At 39.6% G+C, this 20,518-nt stretch overlaps 1 protein-coding gene across 5 annotated transcripts in view; it reads left to right on the top strand.

The window, feature by feature from the left end:
* Nucleotides 1-20,518, top strand: part of LOC133528258 (maternal protein pumilio) — a 476,367-nt gene that overhangs the window by 97,458 nt on the left and 358,391 nt on the right. For all 5 annotated transcript variants that reach the window (XM_061865583.1, XM_061865566.1, XM_061865575.1 and 2 more), the window contains one exon: nt 8,944-9,139. In XM_061865583.1, the coding sequence (XP_061721567.1) occupies nt 8,944-9,139 (196 nt within the window). The remainder of the gene's footprint in view (nt 1-8,943; nt 9,140-20,518) is intronic.

The following is a 20,518-nucleotide window of genomic DNA, read 5'->3' as shown; positions in this document are numbered from 1 at the left end:
ATGCAAATTTGCCTATTTGTTTAACTCGGGTGAAAGGTACCGTTTCATTCCTTGGTTAACAATTTACTATACTTTAAGCTCCAGTTTAGCTTATTGTGACGGAAGAGTAACTACGGAACCCTACACTGAGCGTGGCCCGACATGCTCTTGGCCGGTTATTTTTCTTCGTTTATAGGCGTCAATACGAATTGATTGATATATCAATCACTAAAATCGGTGCAGCCGTTTTGTGTGTATATTTTAAGGTTTGCAGTCGCCATTTTGGAAAAGGTCTGCCATCTTAAATTCCAGTGGCTGAAATTTGTGTTTCCTCGGACAAAATTATTCAGATTGGTCCCTAGTATCACTGGGCAAAGCGGCTTGCTTTCTGCATAAAATGCAGTTTGTTTTTGCTAAGCCCTATAACTACTTAGGAAAACCTCGGCAGGTAGCTCATTCCACAACCGGAGCGTGCGTGGGAGGAAGTTCCTCTTAAACCGCACAGTGCGTGACCATTTTGCAGTGATTTAGGTTCTAAGGTGTGAGAATGAACACCCTGCCGACGGTGAGCGTTGCGGTGATAGAAAGTAGCCGTGGGCATCATGACAAACAATTCTTCAGACCACAGCCCATTGTAGAAGCGGTAGAACACATATAAGGAGGCAAAGTCTCTTCTTAGACTTAAAGGAATACCGCTTGTGAGTTCGGGATCGTCGACGATTCGTACAGCACGCCTTTGGATTGAGTCGAAGGGCCCAAGCTGGCATCCAGGTGCTCCTGCCCAAAGGTGACAGCAGTACTCCATATGGGGTCTGACCTGCGATTTATAAAGCAGCAGTCTTTGCCCTGAAGTAAAGTATCGCTTTGCTTTATTGAGCACACCGAGTTTTTTTAGATGCCAGCGCAGCCTTTCCTGCCAGGTGGCTACGGAATTGGACGTCACTGGAGATATCGACACAGACGATACAATAGTCCCAGACATGGTAAGGGTTGTGCCTTGGAATTGTGGGACCACAGTAAATGGGCTTTTCTTAGCGGCAAACGCGCAAGCTTGGGTCTGGAGTTGAACCAGACTAAATTATCCCCCTTTCGGCCGCGTATGTAACTGAGTTTTGTAACCAGATACAAAATAAGAAAATTTACTCTTTTCTCATAACCAGTTACAAACTCAAACATTCTCGGCCGTTTTTGTAACTATGTTTTGTAACCGCTGTGAGGTTACAAAAGAAGAAAGTTTTGTCTTTTCTCGTTACCAGTTACAAACTTACAAGGAAAGATACCCAACCATCCGGTTCCGATTTGATTTATATTTATATATGTTATAGAATAGTTTAAAATTAGACATGTGTTTTTTTAGCTGCCCAAACTCAACCTATTGGGAGAAATTCTCCCGCAAAGTACTAAAACATTACTAAATCTTCCAACTCCTATAGAAAGTGATGCTCAAGCAACTTGCTAGTTAATGGCTGGTTTGAGTATATGTTTGAAAGCAGGAAAAAATAATGAGAACGTGTTTTGTTATATTGTCTAAAACTAATTTTTTCCTTAAAAAAATACGTCATTCGAAGTTTTATAACATCTTATCGCTAAAGATACACATAAAGACAGGTGTTTGTGGTGACACAAACATGACAATTTATATTACATATTACATTACATAAAAAATTTAACACTTCAGAACTATTACAATTATTTAACATTAAACACTATCTCTCAGAAATATCAACTTCCTAGACTTCCATCCATAATTTCAACGACTCTACTGGCTTTAATGACATTGTAACTTATACTTATATAAATTCTTTCGTATTAAAATATTTCTAAGTCTCTAAATGTTTTTACTGGTTTGTAACTGGTTATGAGAAAAGAGTAAATTTTCTTATTTTGTACCTGGTTACAAAACTCGGTTACATACGCGGCCGAAAGGATTATCCCGACCCCACACCGAAACTCTGGATAGAGTGCTCTCAATATCCGACACAAGGTTTTCACGGCTCTCCAGCACCTCAGGACGAGGGATGTTGGCGCGGCCTGTGTAAAAGGCATCCCCAGTGCTATCGTCCGCATAGCAATGAATATCGTCTATAGACAACATGTCATTGATGTGCAGCAGAAACAGCGTTGGGGACAGCACAGAACCTCTTGAAACGCCAGCGTTAATGTCCATGCTATTAGAGCAGCTTCCGTCTACTACGGCTCGTATGCCTCTGCCGGACAAAAAGCTAGCGATCCACTTGCATAGACCCTCCGGCAGTCCATATGATGGTAATTTCGACAAGAGACCCCGATGCCAGACCCTATCGAACGTCTTCGCTACATCCAGGCTAACTGCCAATGCCTCACCTTGACTCTCAATGGCCGAAGCCCAGCGGCGTGTGAGATACACTAGAAGATCACCAGTCGAGCGACCGTGGCGCAAGCCATATTGGCGGTCGCCGATCAGTTCGTGTTCCTCTAGGTATCTTAGGAGCTTCGCGTTAATTATACGCTCCATTACTTTAGAGAGAAGGGAGGTGATAGCGATAGGCGGAAAGACGTGTGCTGGACCGTCTTAAGGAGAGATGGAAGGAGCAGTTGGAGGATTCCCCCTATGGAACACGCACGAAAGGGGCAATCCTCCCATCAATAGACGAGTGATTAGGAAGAAAGTTAGGTGTCCTTACTTTCAGGCTAACGCAGGTAATGACTGGACATGGCTGCTTCGGCCATTACCTGCATGGAATAGAGAGGGAGCCCACATCGGTGTGTCATGAGTGCGGGGACCCAGACGACACGGCCCAACACACCCTCGAGACGTGCCAAAAATGGGAAATGGAGAGACGGCAGTTAATATCTAATGCCGAAATAAGTGGTGGAGACCTCTCGCTGCACAATGTGGTGTCTGCTATGTTGCGCGGCGAGAGACAATGGACAGCGGTTGCCTCCTTTTGCGAAATAGTAATCAAGAAAAAGGAGGAAGCGGAGCGAGTGCGTGAAGACGACGTGAACGCACACCCGCTACGGCGTAGGCGAAGGGGAAGAAGGAGGTTGGAATATATTAACCGCCTGCTTCCCCAGTAGAGCTACGGGGAGGGGACCCGCAATATGGCTCTACCCGTCTGGGGAGGGGTTGCAGCGTTACCAACCCCTCCTCCTTAGGCGCGAGGGTGCTAACGTTTAGCGACCGGGGGAGCACCGTGGAAGAATTCTAGCGACCCCACGATGCTCCCCAAACCGGCAGGAGGGTCTAACGCCGCAGAGAGTTAAGTGGGTAGTCTTCTCTCCCCTTTCTGATTTAGAAAGGTGCGAGAGCTGTGAATCCCACATACCCCCCACTATAGGCCCGACATCCCATGGCCTGGGGATGATGCGTAAAAGCATTCCCTCTGCGTATAAAAAGAAAAGGTGATAGCGATAGACCTGTAATTCGATGGGTCCGATCTATCGCCCTTTTTAGGCACGGGATGCACAAGGGCCGTCTTCCACGAAGATGGAACATGCCGTTTGTTGCTGGAGAGCGTGAAAAGACGCGCTAACACGGGACACAACTCATAAGCACACCGCTTAAGCACAACTGCATATATGCCGTCTGGCCCGCTCTACTTATGGACGTTCAGGAATAGCAACTCCCGCCGAATATCCGTCTGCATGATAGAGATTTCTGGCATAGAGTATGCGCACCGCGGGATGGTGGGCGGCACGGCGCTACCGTCGTCGCTTAGGGTCGAGTTTGAGGCAAAAAGAGTACCAAGAAGATCGGCTTTCTCCTTTGCACTGTGGGCCAGATCACCATCAGCTTTTCGCAGTGGTGGTAAGGACAACTGACAAAAAATTCCCTCGGCAGCTTTGGTAAGCGACCAGTACGCGCGACTCCCAGTAGGGTAGTCCGCTAGTTTCTCACAAATTCCGCCGACGAATTCGTATTTGGCCCTGGCAATGGCTTTTTTACTGGACCTCGAGACAGCGTTTAACACATTCACTGCCAGACAAAAAACGGCGCACTACCCCAGAAACCGGTGGTCTATAGCTGCGTACAAAACAACCCGCCCAGCGGGTTGTCCGGCATCTGAACCAAGTTCACGAGCGCCCACCAGGTGGGTTCCTAGCAGTGAATGTGTTTTTACGTTTCACATCAGAAACGTTCGGATCCTTATTAGCGACGGCCTTGATCCAAGTTCTGTAAGCGGCTTGCCTGCGAACTGAAGCTTCTTTACAGGGCCGATTAAACCAAGGACGTCTCTTTGCTCCCGCAGCTATTACTGAGTTGGGAATGAAACAATCCATTCCCATCAATATTATCTCGGCGACATTAGCTGCGCAGGAGTCAGGATCTTCTGATGTAAAGCAGAGCTGCCTCCACGGCTACGCTGCGTAGAATTCACGCAGTCCGTCCCAATCTGCTGACTTATACTGCCACACGCGCCGCGAGCTAGTTGGTCGAGGTGGATCGGATCGCGCGCATGGTACCTGTGTCCGAACGAGGCAGTGATCGGATAAACCGTGGGGCGCGTTCACTGTTACGGAATATCCATCCGTGCGTGTGGTCAGCAGGAGATCCAGTAGAGAGCTTGTATGGTCCTCGATGTCTGGTATTCTCGTGGGAGAAAGTACCAGATGTGAGAGTCCATAGGCCAGAGTAAATTAGTGAGCAGCCCTTCCCGCATAGTCGGTGGACCGGGAACCAAGCCACTCAATGTGGTGAGCGTTAAAATCCCCCAAAATCACGAGCTCTGCGGAAGGGTATACCTCCAGAAGTCTGTCATTGAAGGTGCTCAAAGAGTCGGGTCGTCTCTGTATATATCTGGTAACAAAATTACTTTTTATCTTTTGAGCAATAAGCTTTGTAAGAACTTTATTATGAAGCCAGTATACTATGTATATTAATGTAATAGTACATTGTAAGTACATTGTATATTAATGTAATAGTACATTGCAATATTCTTGCCCCGGAGTTACACACAATGTTTTTCATCACACTTGCGAAGAAAAAACTAAATATTAAGCGAAATAATTCTTAAATACGGTGACATATTAAACATTCGTCCGCCATTTTATAATTTCATGGCAGGTGAGGCCTCGGAAGGCACAGACCTATTCGGCATTCAGCCACGATTGAAAATTACGTAAAAATATTTTAAACGGCTGTTAAATTAATCAAAATAAATAAATATATTAAATTATAAACGTCAGTATTTTAAAAGTAAAACTCATTTATGCTACTTGGTTTGTATAAGTAACATAAAGTAAAAAAAGCTATTACTCCCTAGGGAGTTATATCTTTTTTTTCACAATCCATAACTCCCGTGGGATAAAATACACCTTCAGTACACCTGCATGAAATAGGATCTTTTTCGAGCAAGTGTGATGAAGAGATTTTTATCTACACACATATCATAAACACTATGATGCCTTCAAAATCTGTAAATAATGGCCAACATTACGATTAACTGTTTTGTTAGAACAAATTTATTATCCGTGATAATGATGTAATTGCTTCAAAACTACATCAAAATCGATTTGGTTATGACCAGTGATCGGTTTTTTGGATTCGACATGGGGTGAATGACCTCAATCATTATGTTAGTATGGATATGCCCCGGGAATCCGGGCTTTATGTTATTAAAAAAGGCAAAAAAATACAATGTGTTTATTTTATTACACTTTAAAACATCTAAGTAGCTGATAGACGAGTACTTTTACTCACCATTCTATTGTCTAAATCGAACAAATGAGCACAAGTGTTTACACTGACAGCTCATTTGCTGCCTCCAAAGCGGCACATTTTGTACCGTTTGGATAAAAGTTCGGCGAGTAAGTACGCGTGTCTATCAGCTAATATATGGTTACTACGGGTTAATTGTTTGAATAAATGAGTTCGTTATCAAAAAGTGAATTACACTTCTTTCAACTGAGAGGTAGTTTGAGAAAAACAATGTCCACAATGTCAAATGGTTTTATTGCTCACCAAAAATAATTAGAACTGAAATCCAGAGAAAATAATGAAATGTCAATGTCAAGATTTTGAAGTATTTTTTATATAAGCATATATCTGTCGTGTAGGAAAAAATATAATATATATGCTTTAATACTTTGTGGAGGTTTTAATATATTTTGCTTTAAATAAAATGTTGAGATTAGGAAAAGAATAGAAGTTTTTGTCTCAACTGGTTGCCATGTAAGAGTAAAAAATTCCTTAGAGATAATTTAAATTGTTTTATTTTTGTACGGTTTGTTCGGTATCGCGGGAAACTGTCGTATCTATATTAACTTTTCTGCTTGATATCCCGCAAGGGAGAATCCAAAAAACCGATCACTGGTTATGACATTCAAATTTGGAACATCTCTGAAAAAAAAAAGCAATTCGATTTGACCTTTAAGTGGGAGGAGTAAAGGTGTGGTAAAAGTGTGGTTAAATATTTCCAATAATGCCGCAGTAATGCAGCTGCAGTCGGAAGCCGAACGTCAACTTTCCAATCCTTTTTCATATGTGAAAACATGTAATTGGCTTACTGTTTTTATTTTGCAACCTATTTTGTTACTCTAGCTAGAGCTTTATGTCTTCCTCAGAAATAAAATAAAAATATAATCAATATATACATATTCGCACTACACAATACGAAAATTTGAGTCTCGGGGTAGGACGTAGGATAGTTTTTATCCTAGAAATAATCCATTAAGGGACTGAAATTTTTGGGTGTAAATTTGATATAGGGAATCAATAAACGATGAATCGATTGATATAGTTTGAGTTAATCCCGTATGGGTGTAAAATGGGGATGGAAGTTTATAAAGGGAATCAATAATTTCTTACTACATTTAACTTTTTGTAAGAAATAAATAATGTTTTACGCATTTCAGGTATTTTTGGTCATTCCTTTAGGGGGTTAAAAGGGGGTGAAAGTTTGAATATAATGATTCCCATTATACATAGTTTACAAATTCCATGCAGACGAAGTCGCGGGCAATACTAATAAAAACAAGTATAAATAGAGAGTGCTTATCAATCAATAGTTAATTAAAAGTCCTATGAATTATTGGTTTCATTATAAATGGATGTGTTTCAGTAAACTGCCTTAAAAGTGATCAAAAATATTAAAACCGGTGCAAGTGCGAAAAAAAAATATTTAGAGAGAAATTATTAACGTTTGGAGAAAATTATAATTATATACATATTAGAATTTATTTTTCCAAAAAAATATTACAGTTCACTTACATAGAGAAATACAAGCATTCATTATATACATTTTTTACATAGCTCACTGCTAAAACTGCTCTACATATTTGATCCCTAGTCCGTAGTAGAGATTTTTTTTACTCGATGGAGCGAATTTATTTGGAACATTGCGAGTGCAATCATGGTGTGCTAACTCTGCAGCGGCGCCACCACAATGAAAATTAATGAATTATATGATGAAATTATGTACCTAAGACGTACATCATGTGGTGTTCACTGCACAGGCAAGTATTAAGTGTAAAAAATCTTAAATGGGTGAATAAACTTTTTCTTGTGTTTTGCAAGAATTGCCCTTAAACATTACTCGTTCAACTTTTGTAAGTTTTAACATAGTAAAACTTAAACGAGATCCTTAATATATATGCCAGATCCGGCAGAAGTAAAAATACCTCAAATTTTTATTTTGAAAGTGGGTGACCCAGTGGACGAACCCTTATTTTTATACTTAAGTGTGGGACAGCTTTGTCCCTTGGGTCACTGTTCTTAAACAAGTTATAAAATATCAAATCATGATAAAAATATTGCATTACGTAGCCTGTTTATCTGTTTTTATATTATATATAATATATTTTTTTACCACTTTTCGTCAAAGTAGGTCAAATTTTGCTGACAAAAAGAGTTGATTCAGCGAAATATTTTCACATTCTCCTAGTCAAACATGACCCAAATAATAAAAACATTTAGAGAGCATCGTAGACTTGAAGATTTTTCAATATGCCGGCACAGAAGCGGCCGGCCAATTCACAAACCGAAGTATTATCATGCGGCTGTTAAAATAAAAGAATTACCTATTGGTTCGCGATATTCATAAGCAGACATAGAAGTTATAGTAGTATAATAAAGTGATTGACAAAATGAAATATGAATGAATGAAGACATGTCCATTATCGATATTACCTTAAAGTTATGGATATTTTTAACATTGTATGAGAAGATAGCTACCGTGAAATACACTACGTTCGATATCTTCTTTGATATATTGGTAGTTAGCTATTCTTTTGGCATTGTATACTACAGTTTACGTTTTTATTTTTAAGTACTAAATATATGTAGTTAATAAAGAAATTTATGTACCGATTTGTAATTGATGTTCATTTTTGTTATTTCTCGGTAATTTACAGCAAGTAGAAATTACACTTTTAATTATTAATTTATGACTGACTTATCGATAACAGATTTATCGATGTTTCATTTTGTCTAACACTCGTTTGTGCCACAAAAAAAAATGTATGTCTGTTCATAAGGGAGCAAACGTTAACGAAGGCAAAGTTTAAAATATACTTTAATTGTTGACCCATTTACTGTTCAAGCCAATTTGGTTATCAATACTAACGCTATGAAATCTCCAATGTAAAGTAAACCCTAAATGGCTCAACAATTAATATTCGTGAATGTACATAACTTGTTCTACTAAGAAAAAAACTTCTGAACCTTATTTCATCCCATCTTTTGGGAATGTTACTGGTAACATTGGTAACTTACCAGTAATATTCCCAAATGGAAACTTACTGGTAGCGGGAATGTTTCCGCAGCCCATCACTAACTAATAGAATAGGTACTCATGTTCCAAAGTGTTTCGCCTTTATAGTTACACGAGATAATTTAAAGTTTGTACGGAACCCTCGGTGCGCGAGTAAAACGAACTCGCACTTGAACGTTTTTTTTTTATATAGTTTTAGTTTAATGTAAATTTGTAATGATTATTTAGTAACTGTGGATTACTTATACACGCACTCCTTTAATTTATACAGAAGCTGGTGGAGTTTCAACCGTTGGAGGAGGGGAAAAAGTGGCTGGCGTAGTTGCGGGACTGCGGGGTATGGTTTTAGAAGAAAGACCCGAGGATAAATCTGCGTCACCATTCGAAAAAGATCTCCACGAATTGCACGAGCATGGTCCGTTACCTAATGGTCTCCATAATGGACAAGAAGATGATAAGGCTTTCAAGTGAGTACACGTAACTTAAATACAGTGTGTGTTTTGATTAGTGCAAGGAGATAACATATTATTGACCACTGTGGGGCCGTTCGCCTGGGAGTCGCTAGATTGGGCCGAATCTCACGTGGGGGAGAGGGGTTTTGGTAAAGACCATGTCATTTTTCGGGCAAAAATGCTGTATTTTTTTCTGATAATCAGATTAATTTAAAGTAAAAAAATGTTTTTAGTCTAAAATAAGTGAACGATTTCAAATATTAGTCTGGTCCTGTTAATAAGAATAATAAAGCAAATTGTATTTTGTTTCATGAATTAAACTCATTTATATGCAAAATATAAAATGATAAAGATCTCACGTGGGATTAGGGAGGGAGGGGGTCAAAAATCCTCACAACATATTTCGCCACAAGATCTACAATTCTGGTCTTCATGCGCAGTTCCATTTCATTATTTAAATAGCAAATGCTTGGTTTGTTTCATTATTACACGAAAAAATAGTTATTTACGATATAAGTGCAGAAAATAGGAAATTCGCAACAAGTGGTGAAAAATTAAAACACAATCGAAGGGAGTGTTAAATCGACACGTGTATCGTACAACGTTTTACTGTACGTATGCCTCCTTTAAAGTTTCGACATGCACGGAAAGTAGCACCATATGTACCGTAACAACTATTTGTAAGCTATAACTGAAATAAGTGTCACATACTAAGGAAAGTGACCAAAGACAAGGGGTGCATATACTTGTAAACATTCGACCTATGCCGCCGTGAGCTAGGTGGCCGAATGGCTCAGGCACCTGCCGCGATGGCAGAGGACGCTGGTTTGATTCGAGCCTGGGGCACTGTAGGCCTTGGTCACTTTTCCTTAGTGTATGACATTTATTTCCGTTTATAACGTTTAGCTGATATCCTGAACGATAGTACAGTAAAATGATAATTTAACAATAAAAAAGCACAGGTCAACGACCTCGATTTCGAAAAGATGAAATGTACAAAAAAGTATTTTTCTAAAGCTAGTTTTTCTTTTTGTTATTATTTCTCGAGTAATTGTGGAAATTCTCCCTGGCATTTATGCTTGAAATTTGTGCCCTAATACATAAGCTATCGAATGATATCCTTTTTTGAATGGTTTACAGGTATATGGACAGATAATGGTACATTAACCAAGTGCAGTTGTGTTTGGCGCCATAAAACTTAAAAGGAGCGCAATTTTAAAATGGTTGAGAAAAAACAAAGGTATGGGGGGTGTGTATTCACAACTTAAATTATTGCAGGTGGCTAATAATTTGAGTAAAAATATATTTTTTTCAAATCGGTTGAAAAATGACGGAGGTCTGATGTAAGAAACGTTAAACATATATTATGTAAAACGATTTATGCCATTTTTTAATTCCCTTCCCTCCCCTAACTAAGTAAGTAAGAAAATATAGGAATATATATACCATATTCACTATATCATTACAGCCGACGATGCCCCATCGTTGCTCTCTGGCGGAACTCGTGGATATGAGGTGGCGTTTCCGAAATAACTATAGCTCCTTTTACACGAAACTTTTGCTATAGTTAGTTTAAAAACAACAAAAATAATTTTATATTTACATACTAATTAAGAGGAACGAGGACGGCCGATTCTTCATATAAACGTAGTCCCCATTTTCCTTTATAGGTATTGGCATTTTGTAAAATATTTTTACATAACTTGATGCATATTAACCTATGCCCCTACGTTTGACTTTTTTCGATTTTTGTATTATTATAAAAATTCGGAGCGAAAAACAGATTTCTAACAAAATTTTATTTGAGCCTAACTCTTAAAATAATTAAAAATTCGAAAAAATTTAACTTAGGGGCATAGGTGTGGTTGATATAGAACAAGTTGTGTTAAAATATTTTCAACAATGTTAATATCCAGAGAGGAAAATTAGGACTACGTTTGTATGCAAACGAGTTTCGCGCGGGTCCTCCACTTTCGTCTTAAAAGATAAACCGTTCGTCAAATGGCGGTAAATGAAAACTTTTTTCACGCATGTCACGCATACGCATACGCATTCGCAGTTTTTTTTTTAATTCAGAGATAGAGTCTGTGCGGAAAAAGAGTCGTGGAATGTATGGAGTCCAATATATTCCACTACTCTTCTCTTTTCGAACAGACCGTCTCTGAATTCGGGGGCTGATTGTCATATCGTTCGGTACCGACTAACATGCGAGATGTGTCAAAATTGTATGCAATTAATATATTTTCATGTCGAATAAACTGTCATCTCGACTGATGTTAGAATAATTATCTAATCAATATATACTAATGAAGCAATTACAAAGTTTTCACAGATAAGAAAGGGTATGGCCCTGTAAAGATGGCGAAACTGCCTTTGACGAGAAAATGGTTTTCCTTTTGCTCGGATAATTGTCTTTATATACGTTGTAATTTCACCATATAATAGCCCCAAAAAAAATATACAATTCAATTTTATATTTAAATAAAACATTTTTTTCACCACACCAACTGGTAAAGGCCCTCTTGATTGTTCAAAAACGAATAAAAAAGTTGCATTTTATCCACATGTGGGGCAAAGTAATCAGATACAAATTTTGAGTGGTTTCCTTATGTTAGCTAGTAGAATTGACTTTTAAATGATGATTCTGAATGATTATTTTTTATTACGTTCATTTGGATTTGATTTCATTTGAATTTTTTGGTATTTCATAGTTAGTAGGTTCCTCGTGTTGGTGCGGTGAAAAAAATTGTGTTTCCCTCAGAGGCAAAGTAGTTTAACCCTTGTGCATTGAAGCCCTCGCAACGCTCAAGATTCCACTTCTCGAACCACTCGCTACGCTCGTGGTTCAATTTTGGAATCTTTCGCTTGCTAGAGTATCAATATTAGCACGAGCGGTTAAAAAACTACTTTGCCCCCTTGTAAAACAAAATTGCCGACGCCGACACCTTGCAATATTTTTTTTTACCAATATTTGATATTATAAGAACCATTTACACTACCACATTTTTTTTAAATATCAAATATCCGCACGTGTATCGAACGACGTTTTTTAATACAGTTGCGAAAAAATAAGAAAAACAACAAGTATTTTTTATGCATGTTCTATAAGACAGAAACAATTCTCAATATAAAATACTATTATTACCTAAGTATGGTTATTTACGATTATTTGTGTATCGTATATTTAAATTGTATGAAAAAAACGCATCTGCTTTGACAGGCGTTTCGGCAGCTATTCCGTTCCATTCAGACAACTTATTAAGAACGGTTTTTCAATATTAAAAAATAAACGTGTTATAATGATGAAGAGGTAAGTAATAAAATATGAAATATGCTTATATTTATTATTTTTACATTAACAGTAGGTTTTTATGTTGATTACGACTTTTAAAGGAAACTAACATAACACTCATCAAAAAGTAAGGTAAAAGTACTAGTGCTCGACGCTGCACTAGTTACCGACATGGACACTTTATGTCATAGAAATATAGGTTAAATTTGAACACCGAAGATTTTTCTGTATTCGAAGTTAATCCTTGTCACTTTGACATAAAGTGCCCATGTCTAGTACTAGTGCAGCGTCGAGCACTAGTACTTCTACCTTAGTCATGAATTGGAACAAGTGGAAAAGTAAAAAGCACTAGTTCGCGAAATCCAACTTTCCGCACGCTAAACAGCTACGTAAAGTAGCACTTTTTGAGCAACTGTAATAAAAAACCGGCCAAGTGCGAGTCGGGCTTGCGCACGAAGGGTTCCGTAACATTATTTATAAAAACGGCAAAAAATATGTTTGTTGTATGGGAGCCCCCCTTAAATATTTATTTTATTTTGTTTTTAGTATCTGTTGTTAAAGCGGCAACAGAAACACATCGTCTGTGAAAATTTCAACTTTCTAGCTATCACGGTTCATGCGATACAGCCTGGTGACAGACGGACGGACGGACGGACAGACGGACAGCGAAGTCTCAGTAATAGGGTCCCGTGTGACCCTTTGGCTACGGAACCCTAAAAATATCAAACATAGCTTTCCCTATACTACGTACGTACGAGGGGTGGTTGAAAAGTAATCTACCTGAGTATGAATGAAATTTAAAAAAAATCTTTCGGTCTGTCGTCAAAGTTCACCGCGGCTATCATCTCATGATCAGTAGGAAATCTTCGCCCCCTAAGATCTTTCTCTTAAAGTCTGAACAGGAAATAGTCACAGGGGGCTAAATCTGGGCTGTAAGGGGGGTAGTCGATGGCATTAAAGCCATTTCTGGCCATGGCTAACTGTGTCGTGCGAGCCGTATGCACACCTGCGTTGTCGTGTAAAATCAGAATACCTCTGCTAAGTTTGCCCCTCCTTTTTTCTTTTATGGCGTCACTCAGCTGGCAAAGTAAATTTGCGTAATAATCAGCATTCATTGTCGTTTTCTTAGGTTACTATTCTATAAGTAGAATCCCTTCAGCATCCCGAAAAATTGTCGCCATAAGATTACTAGCCGATGGACGATCCTTGAACTTCCGAGGAGGCTTTTCGTCTTTGATTTTCCATTGTAGGGATTTCTGTTTACTTTCTGGTCGTGTTTTAAGTCGACACGAGTTGCGAATTACCTATTACGTACGGTACGGCTGTGCCGGGCGCTACCGCACTGCGCGCTGCAGAACGCATGCGGCAGCTTCACCTTTGCTACGTGCAGTACAGCGGAGCAAGTGTGTTCTCATCTTACCACAATCTGTAGTTCTGACGTCTGCACCGTTGATGTACTCAAATCACGTGGGAATTATTCATCGTTTAGGCTTGGAGTGCCCAGTAAGTACAGTGAGTTAATACTGTCTCCGAGTAACTGGGCTGAAGGCATTTGTGTAAAACCCTGGTGGCAGAACTTTCGTGGGCGCCACGGGGAGGGGCGCGTCAGAGGCTCCTCCTCGGTTTAAAACATTAAATTTCTACTACCAAAATGTGCGTGGTTTGCGGTCTAAAACAGATATGTTCCACAGTAATGTAACCCAATGTAATTTCGACTGTATAGTACTAACTGAAACTTTTTTAACAAGCTCCGTGTGCGACGGCGAGCTTTTTCCCAGTGGGTGGACTGTGGTGCGCCGTGACCGCGCGGGGGATGCCGGCTGGGGCGGAGTGCTGTTGGCCGCACGCGAGTGTTACTCGATTCGTGTTCTACATGATACTGACGGCCTTACACCTGATAAGGAATTGTTACTTGCCATAGTTAGTTATAAGAATTTAAAATTTCTATGTTGTGTTGTGTATCTGCCTCCCTGCTATAATGAGGAGCGGTATATGAGTGTATTATCTTGTATCGAGAATGCTGTGTGTAAATATCCAGACTTAAATTTATTGCTTCTCGGTGATTTTAATCTTAACTCGTTTAATTCCAACGTAAAAACAAATTTTGAAATTTTTTGTAATTTTTGTAACCTAGTTCAATGGAAGCATTTTAGACCTCGTGCTGAGTGATCTCGACAACAACATGCTAACCGTAATTTGTAGCAGTGAGCTGCTAGTGCCAATGGATGCGTACCACCCACCACTTGTGGTGTCAGCGTCATGGCCATGCGGCGCGCCACCGCCGCCGCCTACGGCTCCGCGCCCGCGCGATGCGTGCTGTCCGGACTGGGACTGGCGTAAGGCTGACTACAAGGCGCTCTACCCAGCCCTGGCCGCCATCGATTGGGCTGATGACTGAAGTTGACAGTGCTACTGAGATCTTTTATGAGAAACTCTACTCCTGTATTAGCCTATTCGTCCCCTTAAGAAACCGCTGTAGAGTCGATTCACAATACGTTTACCCGAAATGGTACACTGCAGAAATAATTCGTTATATCAAATGAAAGTATTTTAAACGTTTTACAGTACATATGGCCCTTTAAATGTTCGACACAGTAACGTAATATGCTACTTCTCGCACTAGTGCTATAAAGTAGCCCCATATGTACTGTAATAATATTATTAGTTGCCCGGTAAAATTCTGGGAATATATTAAAGATAAAAAAAGTGAAAGGCAGCACCGCGATAAATCTTTTACTTTTGAGGGCCGTAATATCAGCGGGCAGGACGCGGCGGACGCCTTCGCTAAATATTTCAGCTCGGTGTTCCAACAGGAAAGGCCGCGCTTGGACGCTGAAGCTGCGGCTCGCGTAGCCCACTCCTCTGGTGACTCTCGGTCGGTCTCGATCCCCTCCATTACTGAGGCCGACTTTAGAGCGGCAACGCAAAAACTTAAACCGCGGTCTTCTGGAGGGCCCGATGGTATCCCCGTGTTTTTAGCTAAAGATTGTGCTTCCGCCTTGGTGACTCCCTTGTTGTACGTTTTTAACCTCTCGCTTAAAGAATCAATTTATCCTAGGCGTTGGAAAAAATCCAGAGTTACGCCGGTTCCCAAAGGAGGATCCGATATGGACATCACTTCTTTCAGACCCATAGCCGTACTGTCTGTATTTGGTAAAATATTTGAAATGACCCTTAACCGGCACATAAGTCAACAGGTATCCGATCGTTTGCACCCCAGTCAGCACGGTTTCCGCAAAGCCAGATCTACCACCACAAACCTTGTTGCTCTAACTGACTACGTCAGCAGTGAGATGGACGCTGGACGCCAGGTCGACGCTGCGTATTTCGACTTTAGGAAAGCATTCGACCTGGTTGACAGCAACATCTTGCTGGGGAAGCTGGCACTGCTGGGCTTCACGCCAAAGCTTTTAAGTTTCTTCGCCAGTTACTTGGGCGAACGGCAGCAGTTTGTCAGGGTAGGTGGCTTCGAATCGAATGATTACTACACGCTTTCTGGGGTGAGTCAGGGCAGTACTCTGGGGCCTACATTGTTTATTTTAATGATAAACGATTTGCCTAACACAATTCGCTCAGCTGATTGTTTGCTTTTTGCGGACGACCTAAAGTTGTTGTTCGGCATCAGTAGTATGGTGGATAGCGCTGCATTGCAGAGCGATATCAATGCGGCAGCTGAATGGAGTGTAGAAAACCGGCTGCCTTTTAATACAGCAAAATGCAAGGTCATTACCTTCTCACGTAAGCGCTCGCCAATTTTAGCCGATTATAGTCTGGGGAACGTTGGTTTGGAAAGAGTTCAGGAAATTAGTGACCTAGGTTTAGTCTTAGATACTAAACTTGATTTCCATAAATACGTAACTGGTATTTGTAAGCAGGCTAGTAAAACCCTAGGTTTCGTCATGAGGGCGTCGAAGCAGTTCCATGTCGGAGTCGCTGTGGTTCTATACAGTGCCTATGTCCGTAGTAGGTTGGAATATGGGGCTGTTATTTGGGATCCCTACGAGGCTAAATACTCCTTAATGGCGGAAAGAGTACAGCGTAAATTCGCCCGCTGGTTGTATCGCAAAGCCTACGGGTATTATCCATACCTGTACCCTTCATCGTTTGTCTCCGGGATGGTTGGGCTAGACACGCTTCGGATGAGGAGGAAGTTGTTGTTGTTAGTCCACTATCTTTCTGTCGTACACCACAGAGTGGACTGCCCAGCTGTGCTAGAGAGGATCAGATTGGTGATTCCGGTGAGGGTCCCCCAGGATATGAACTGCGGGGCGGTGGGGCCGCGCCGCCGACCGGGCCTGATGCAGCTCGTGTCCGCTCGCACGTGCCACGCTCGACACGCTCCTACCGCGCGCGCAATATCTTTACTGCACTTAATGCTCACTCAGTACGAGGAGGCTGACATGTTTGCCGGAAAATTTGCCCAATTATGTTGTATTGCCAAACAGTTCCTAAATAATTTGAATGAATCATGATTTGTTTTATTAGTATTTTTTTATTTATCTTTATTTAGTATTATTATTATTTTTTGTGAACGATAAATAATTGTAATTTTTTATTTGACTATTTCTCTCTCTGACATATTTTCTCTTTATGTATAATTAATAATTTAGCGTGTAAGTGCTTTGGTGTGATGACATACTGTAAACTTGCATTGTATTTAAGTGAATAAATGAATAAATTCGCACATGTATCGTACAACGTTTTACGGTACATATGGCCCTTTAAATGTTCGACACAGTAACGTAATATGCTAATTTTCGCACTAGTGCGGTAAAGTAGCACCATATGTACTGTAATTTTTTTTAACGGCCTTGAATATCTTAGGGGATTTAGAGGGATTATAATCAGGGAACATTTTTTTTCAGTTAGGGGCATGAAACTTCGTAGGATGTGATTGTGACCGACAAATCTCATGGGTTGTATAATGATTATACGTCCCTAATGCTATCTTTTGCTGCATAATGTTCTATTCTCATGAAGAATATATAAACTCTAACAACCCACGCACACGAAGTCGGGGGCAACAGCCAGTACAATAAGAGAATAGTAGATTTTTCCGATGTTTGTTGTTAAGCGACTCAAACTCAACTTTTTTCTGTATTTTAACCTTCGAGCAACACCGGCTTCCAACTCGTCGGAAGGGAGGAGCCTAAGCGATATCTTCCCGAACAAATATTTTTGCCAGTCTCACTTCAGTCGCAGTCCAATCTGTAATGACGACACAAATACATAGAAAATGACACACTACATAGACAAATTTTGCACACCTCGATCTGTTTTTGTGTACGGACTACCCTTCTACAGTTTATATTCCAATTGTTTGCTAATGAGATAATCTACTGATTATTTAGCGCTAATATGCATCTATAAATCATGTTTTTTTGGCAATGCTCTAACTTTTTATGTATTTATATGTCTGTTAACCATGAGAACTGGTCTGGCCTAGTGGGCAGTAACCCTGCCTCTGAAGCCGATGGTCCCAGGTTCAAATCCTGGTACAGGCATTTATTTGTGTGATGACCATGCGTATATGTTCCTGAGTCATGTCATGGGTGTTGTCTATGTATTTATATGTATATATCGTTGTCTAAGTACCCACAACACATGCCTTATTGAGCTTACTATGGGACTGAGTCAATTTGTGTAATAATGTCGTATTATATTTTTTATTGATCATAAAAAGAGAGATTAATTTACTTATATTTCAGGTTAACATATTAAATAATTACTAGATAAAAAAAATGTCAAATAATGACCATTAATCCATAGATGATAGATAATTTTCCACTGAAAATCTTCGACGAATTAATTTTGTGTCATATTGCATGCAAGTTCTCAGGAAATTTCACATATTTTATTTAATTACTTACACTGATATACACATAAACATACAATTATCGATAGTTTTAGTACATCCCTAGTTCACAACTAAAAATAATATAATATATCAAATTTTCGATGTGTTTAAAGCCTACTGGACCAAAATAAGGTCAAAAGTATTTAGGGGGCGACCACAAATTACGTAACGCAAATTGGAGGGAGGGGGGGTCAGGCCAAGCGTTACGGTTCTGTTACGTTGGGGAGGGGGGGGGGGGGGTCAAGGTTTGCGTTACGTCACGCACGATTTTATAAAAATACATTAAAAATTTTTTTTTTTGTTTTTCACATCCCTAATTTGCGGTATTTCTCTTAGAAAATATTGGCAGCACCGAGCGCGCGACGCGACAATGACAGACAGACACAGATACTATTAGACAGTCAGCGCCGTGCTGCAAGTGCCGCAGTTGTATGTGATTTGTGCCGTGTGTCACGCTAAATTATAAGTAAATTAATATATTTAAAGGTGATGACATCGAAAATAGGTGAAATTTATCAAAAGACCTTCAAGGCATACAAAGAATGTCACTCAAGTATTTCAACAGCCACTGCACAGCAAAATTTCAATGTAATTTGGAAAGAAAAGGTTGGTGTGTTAAAAAAGAAAGATGAAAAGGAAAAAAACTGCTGCAGCTCTTCTGGCTGAGTTGAGGGAAAAAGCTACCACAAAAAAGTCCCAGAACATACTTAATTTTTTTCAAAAAAAGGTAATGTAGCAATATTTTAAGGTTACCCACATATTCTATTTGTTTTATTAATAACTACTTTTACGCTTTGTAATTAGTGTGTCGCGTTCGTGGTGGCGTGCACATTTTATAAACATACCAACCTATCAGCCTTACAAATTGCCGAAGGCAAATAAAATTGTTGATGTTGTTGTATTAGTGTGAACATCGTTGTTATATTAGGGTGACCACCACCGAAGAACTTCCCGTACTACTTTTGCTACAAAAAGTTGAACATTTCCGAGCATATAGGAGAAAAAATATTATTTCCTTCGCATTTGGATTCCTACCGTTCCTCTTTCACTGTAAAGAATACCCGACAAAACACACAGAAACTGTAACTATAGCGTATGAAATAGATTTTTTGAGTAATAAAAAGTATTCGAAAAATGAGCGGCCGAGTATTTGAATATCAAAACAGGTCGAATATTCGAATTTGTCGATAATCGAATTGCATGCCCTAAGCAGGCTCCTTTGCATTGTGTGCGCGCTGTTGACGCGTTATGACACGGATAATTCGAATAATAAATTTTGTATTATCCCAATATTCGAATATTGCGGATAATTTCGGATATGGACGGATACGGATATTATATTTGATATTGTATGAGACAAAATATTTATTCTATCTAATGTAATTTGTAAAATTAACTCTGAAATAAGCGTGGAGTTGATAACGGCTGAGATGCTACAGTGCCATAATGCAAAGTTAGCATCTTACTTTTTTTTTGCGTTAGTCAGCAGAACTAAGGACAACATAACCACTATTAAGGGTCTACTAGAACTGTCATAAAACAGTGAAATGCCAGTTTCACAGACACCTTATAGGATGCTTTGAGATCGCATTATCTGGCGGAGACTCATGCAGAGTAAAAATATCACGAATGCAATTTTTAGTTGTTGGTGATTATTAATTTTAGACAAAGTCCTTGTTTATTTTTTATTCATAGCTTTTACTGCTTTCACAGCTAGAACCGCTGTACTGTGTATTTGCTCAAAATAATAATTGTCGCTACTAAAGTAAGCAGGATGAGTGTAAAAACCTCGTGGAGAACAACAGCAGAGTTTGAACTAGTCACTGGTTTGAAACAAGGTGACACTCTTTCGCCAATGCTGTTCAACTTGGTACTCGAATACATCGTCCGAAATTTGTTTATGTGTAAAATGTGTTGTCAGAATGGCGGGTGTACCTAAATAAAAATAAATGAGAAGCATACCGTATTTTTGTACCTACTATGTACTATTTAGTACCTCCGTTAAAAAAATTGTACCTCACGGTACATAAAGTTATCATCAAAAAACAGTACACCCGCCACCCTGACAGTCAGAATGGCGGGTGTACTTTATTACGCTATGTTCCCGTGGTTATTGATAAATTCTATAAAAGCCAAATTTTTGTACCTCCTTATTCAATTATAATATGAGTTATTTTATTTGTGGTTTCCAAGTTTTACTCAATTTATATTTGGCTTGCTATTACAATTTTGCAGGCGTTATAAT

Source organism: Cydia pomonella, chromosome 1, assembly GCF_033807575.1.
Source record: "Cydia pomonella isolate Wapato2018A chromosome 1, ilCydPomo1, whole genome shotgun sequence".
Lineage (NCBI taxonomy): Eukaryota > Metazoa > Arthropoda > Insecta > Lepidoptera > Tortricidae > Cydia > Cydia pomonella.
The sequence above is the reverse complement of the archived record's forward strand: the minus strand, read 5'-3'. Positions and strand labels throughout refer to the sequence as shown.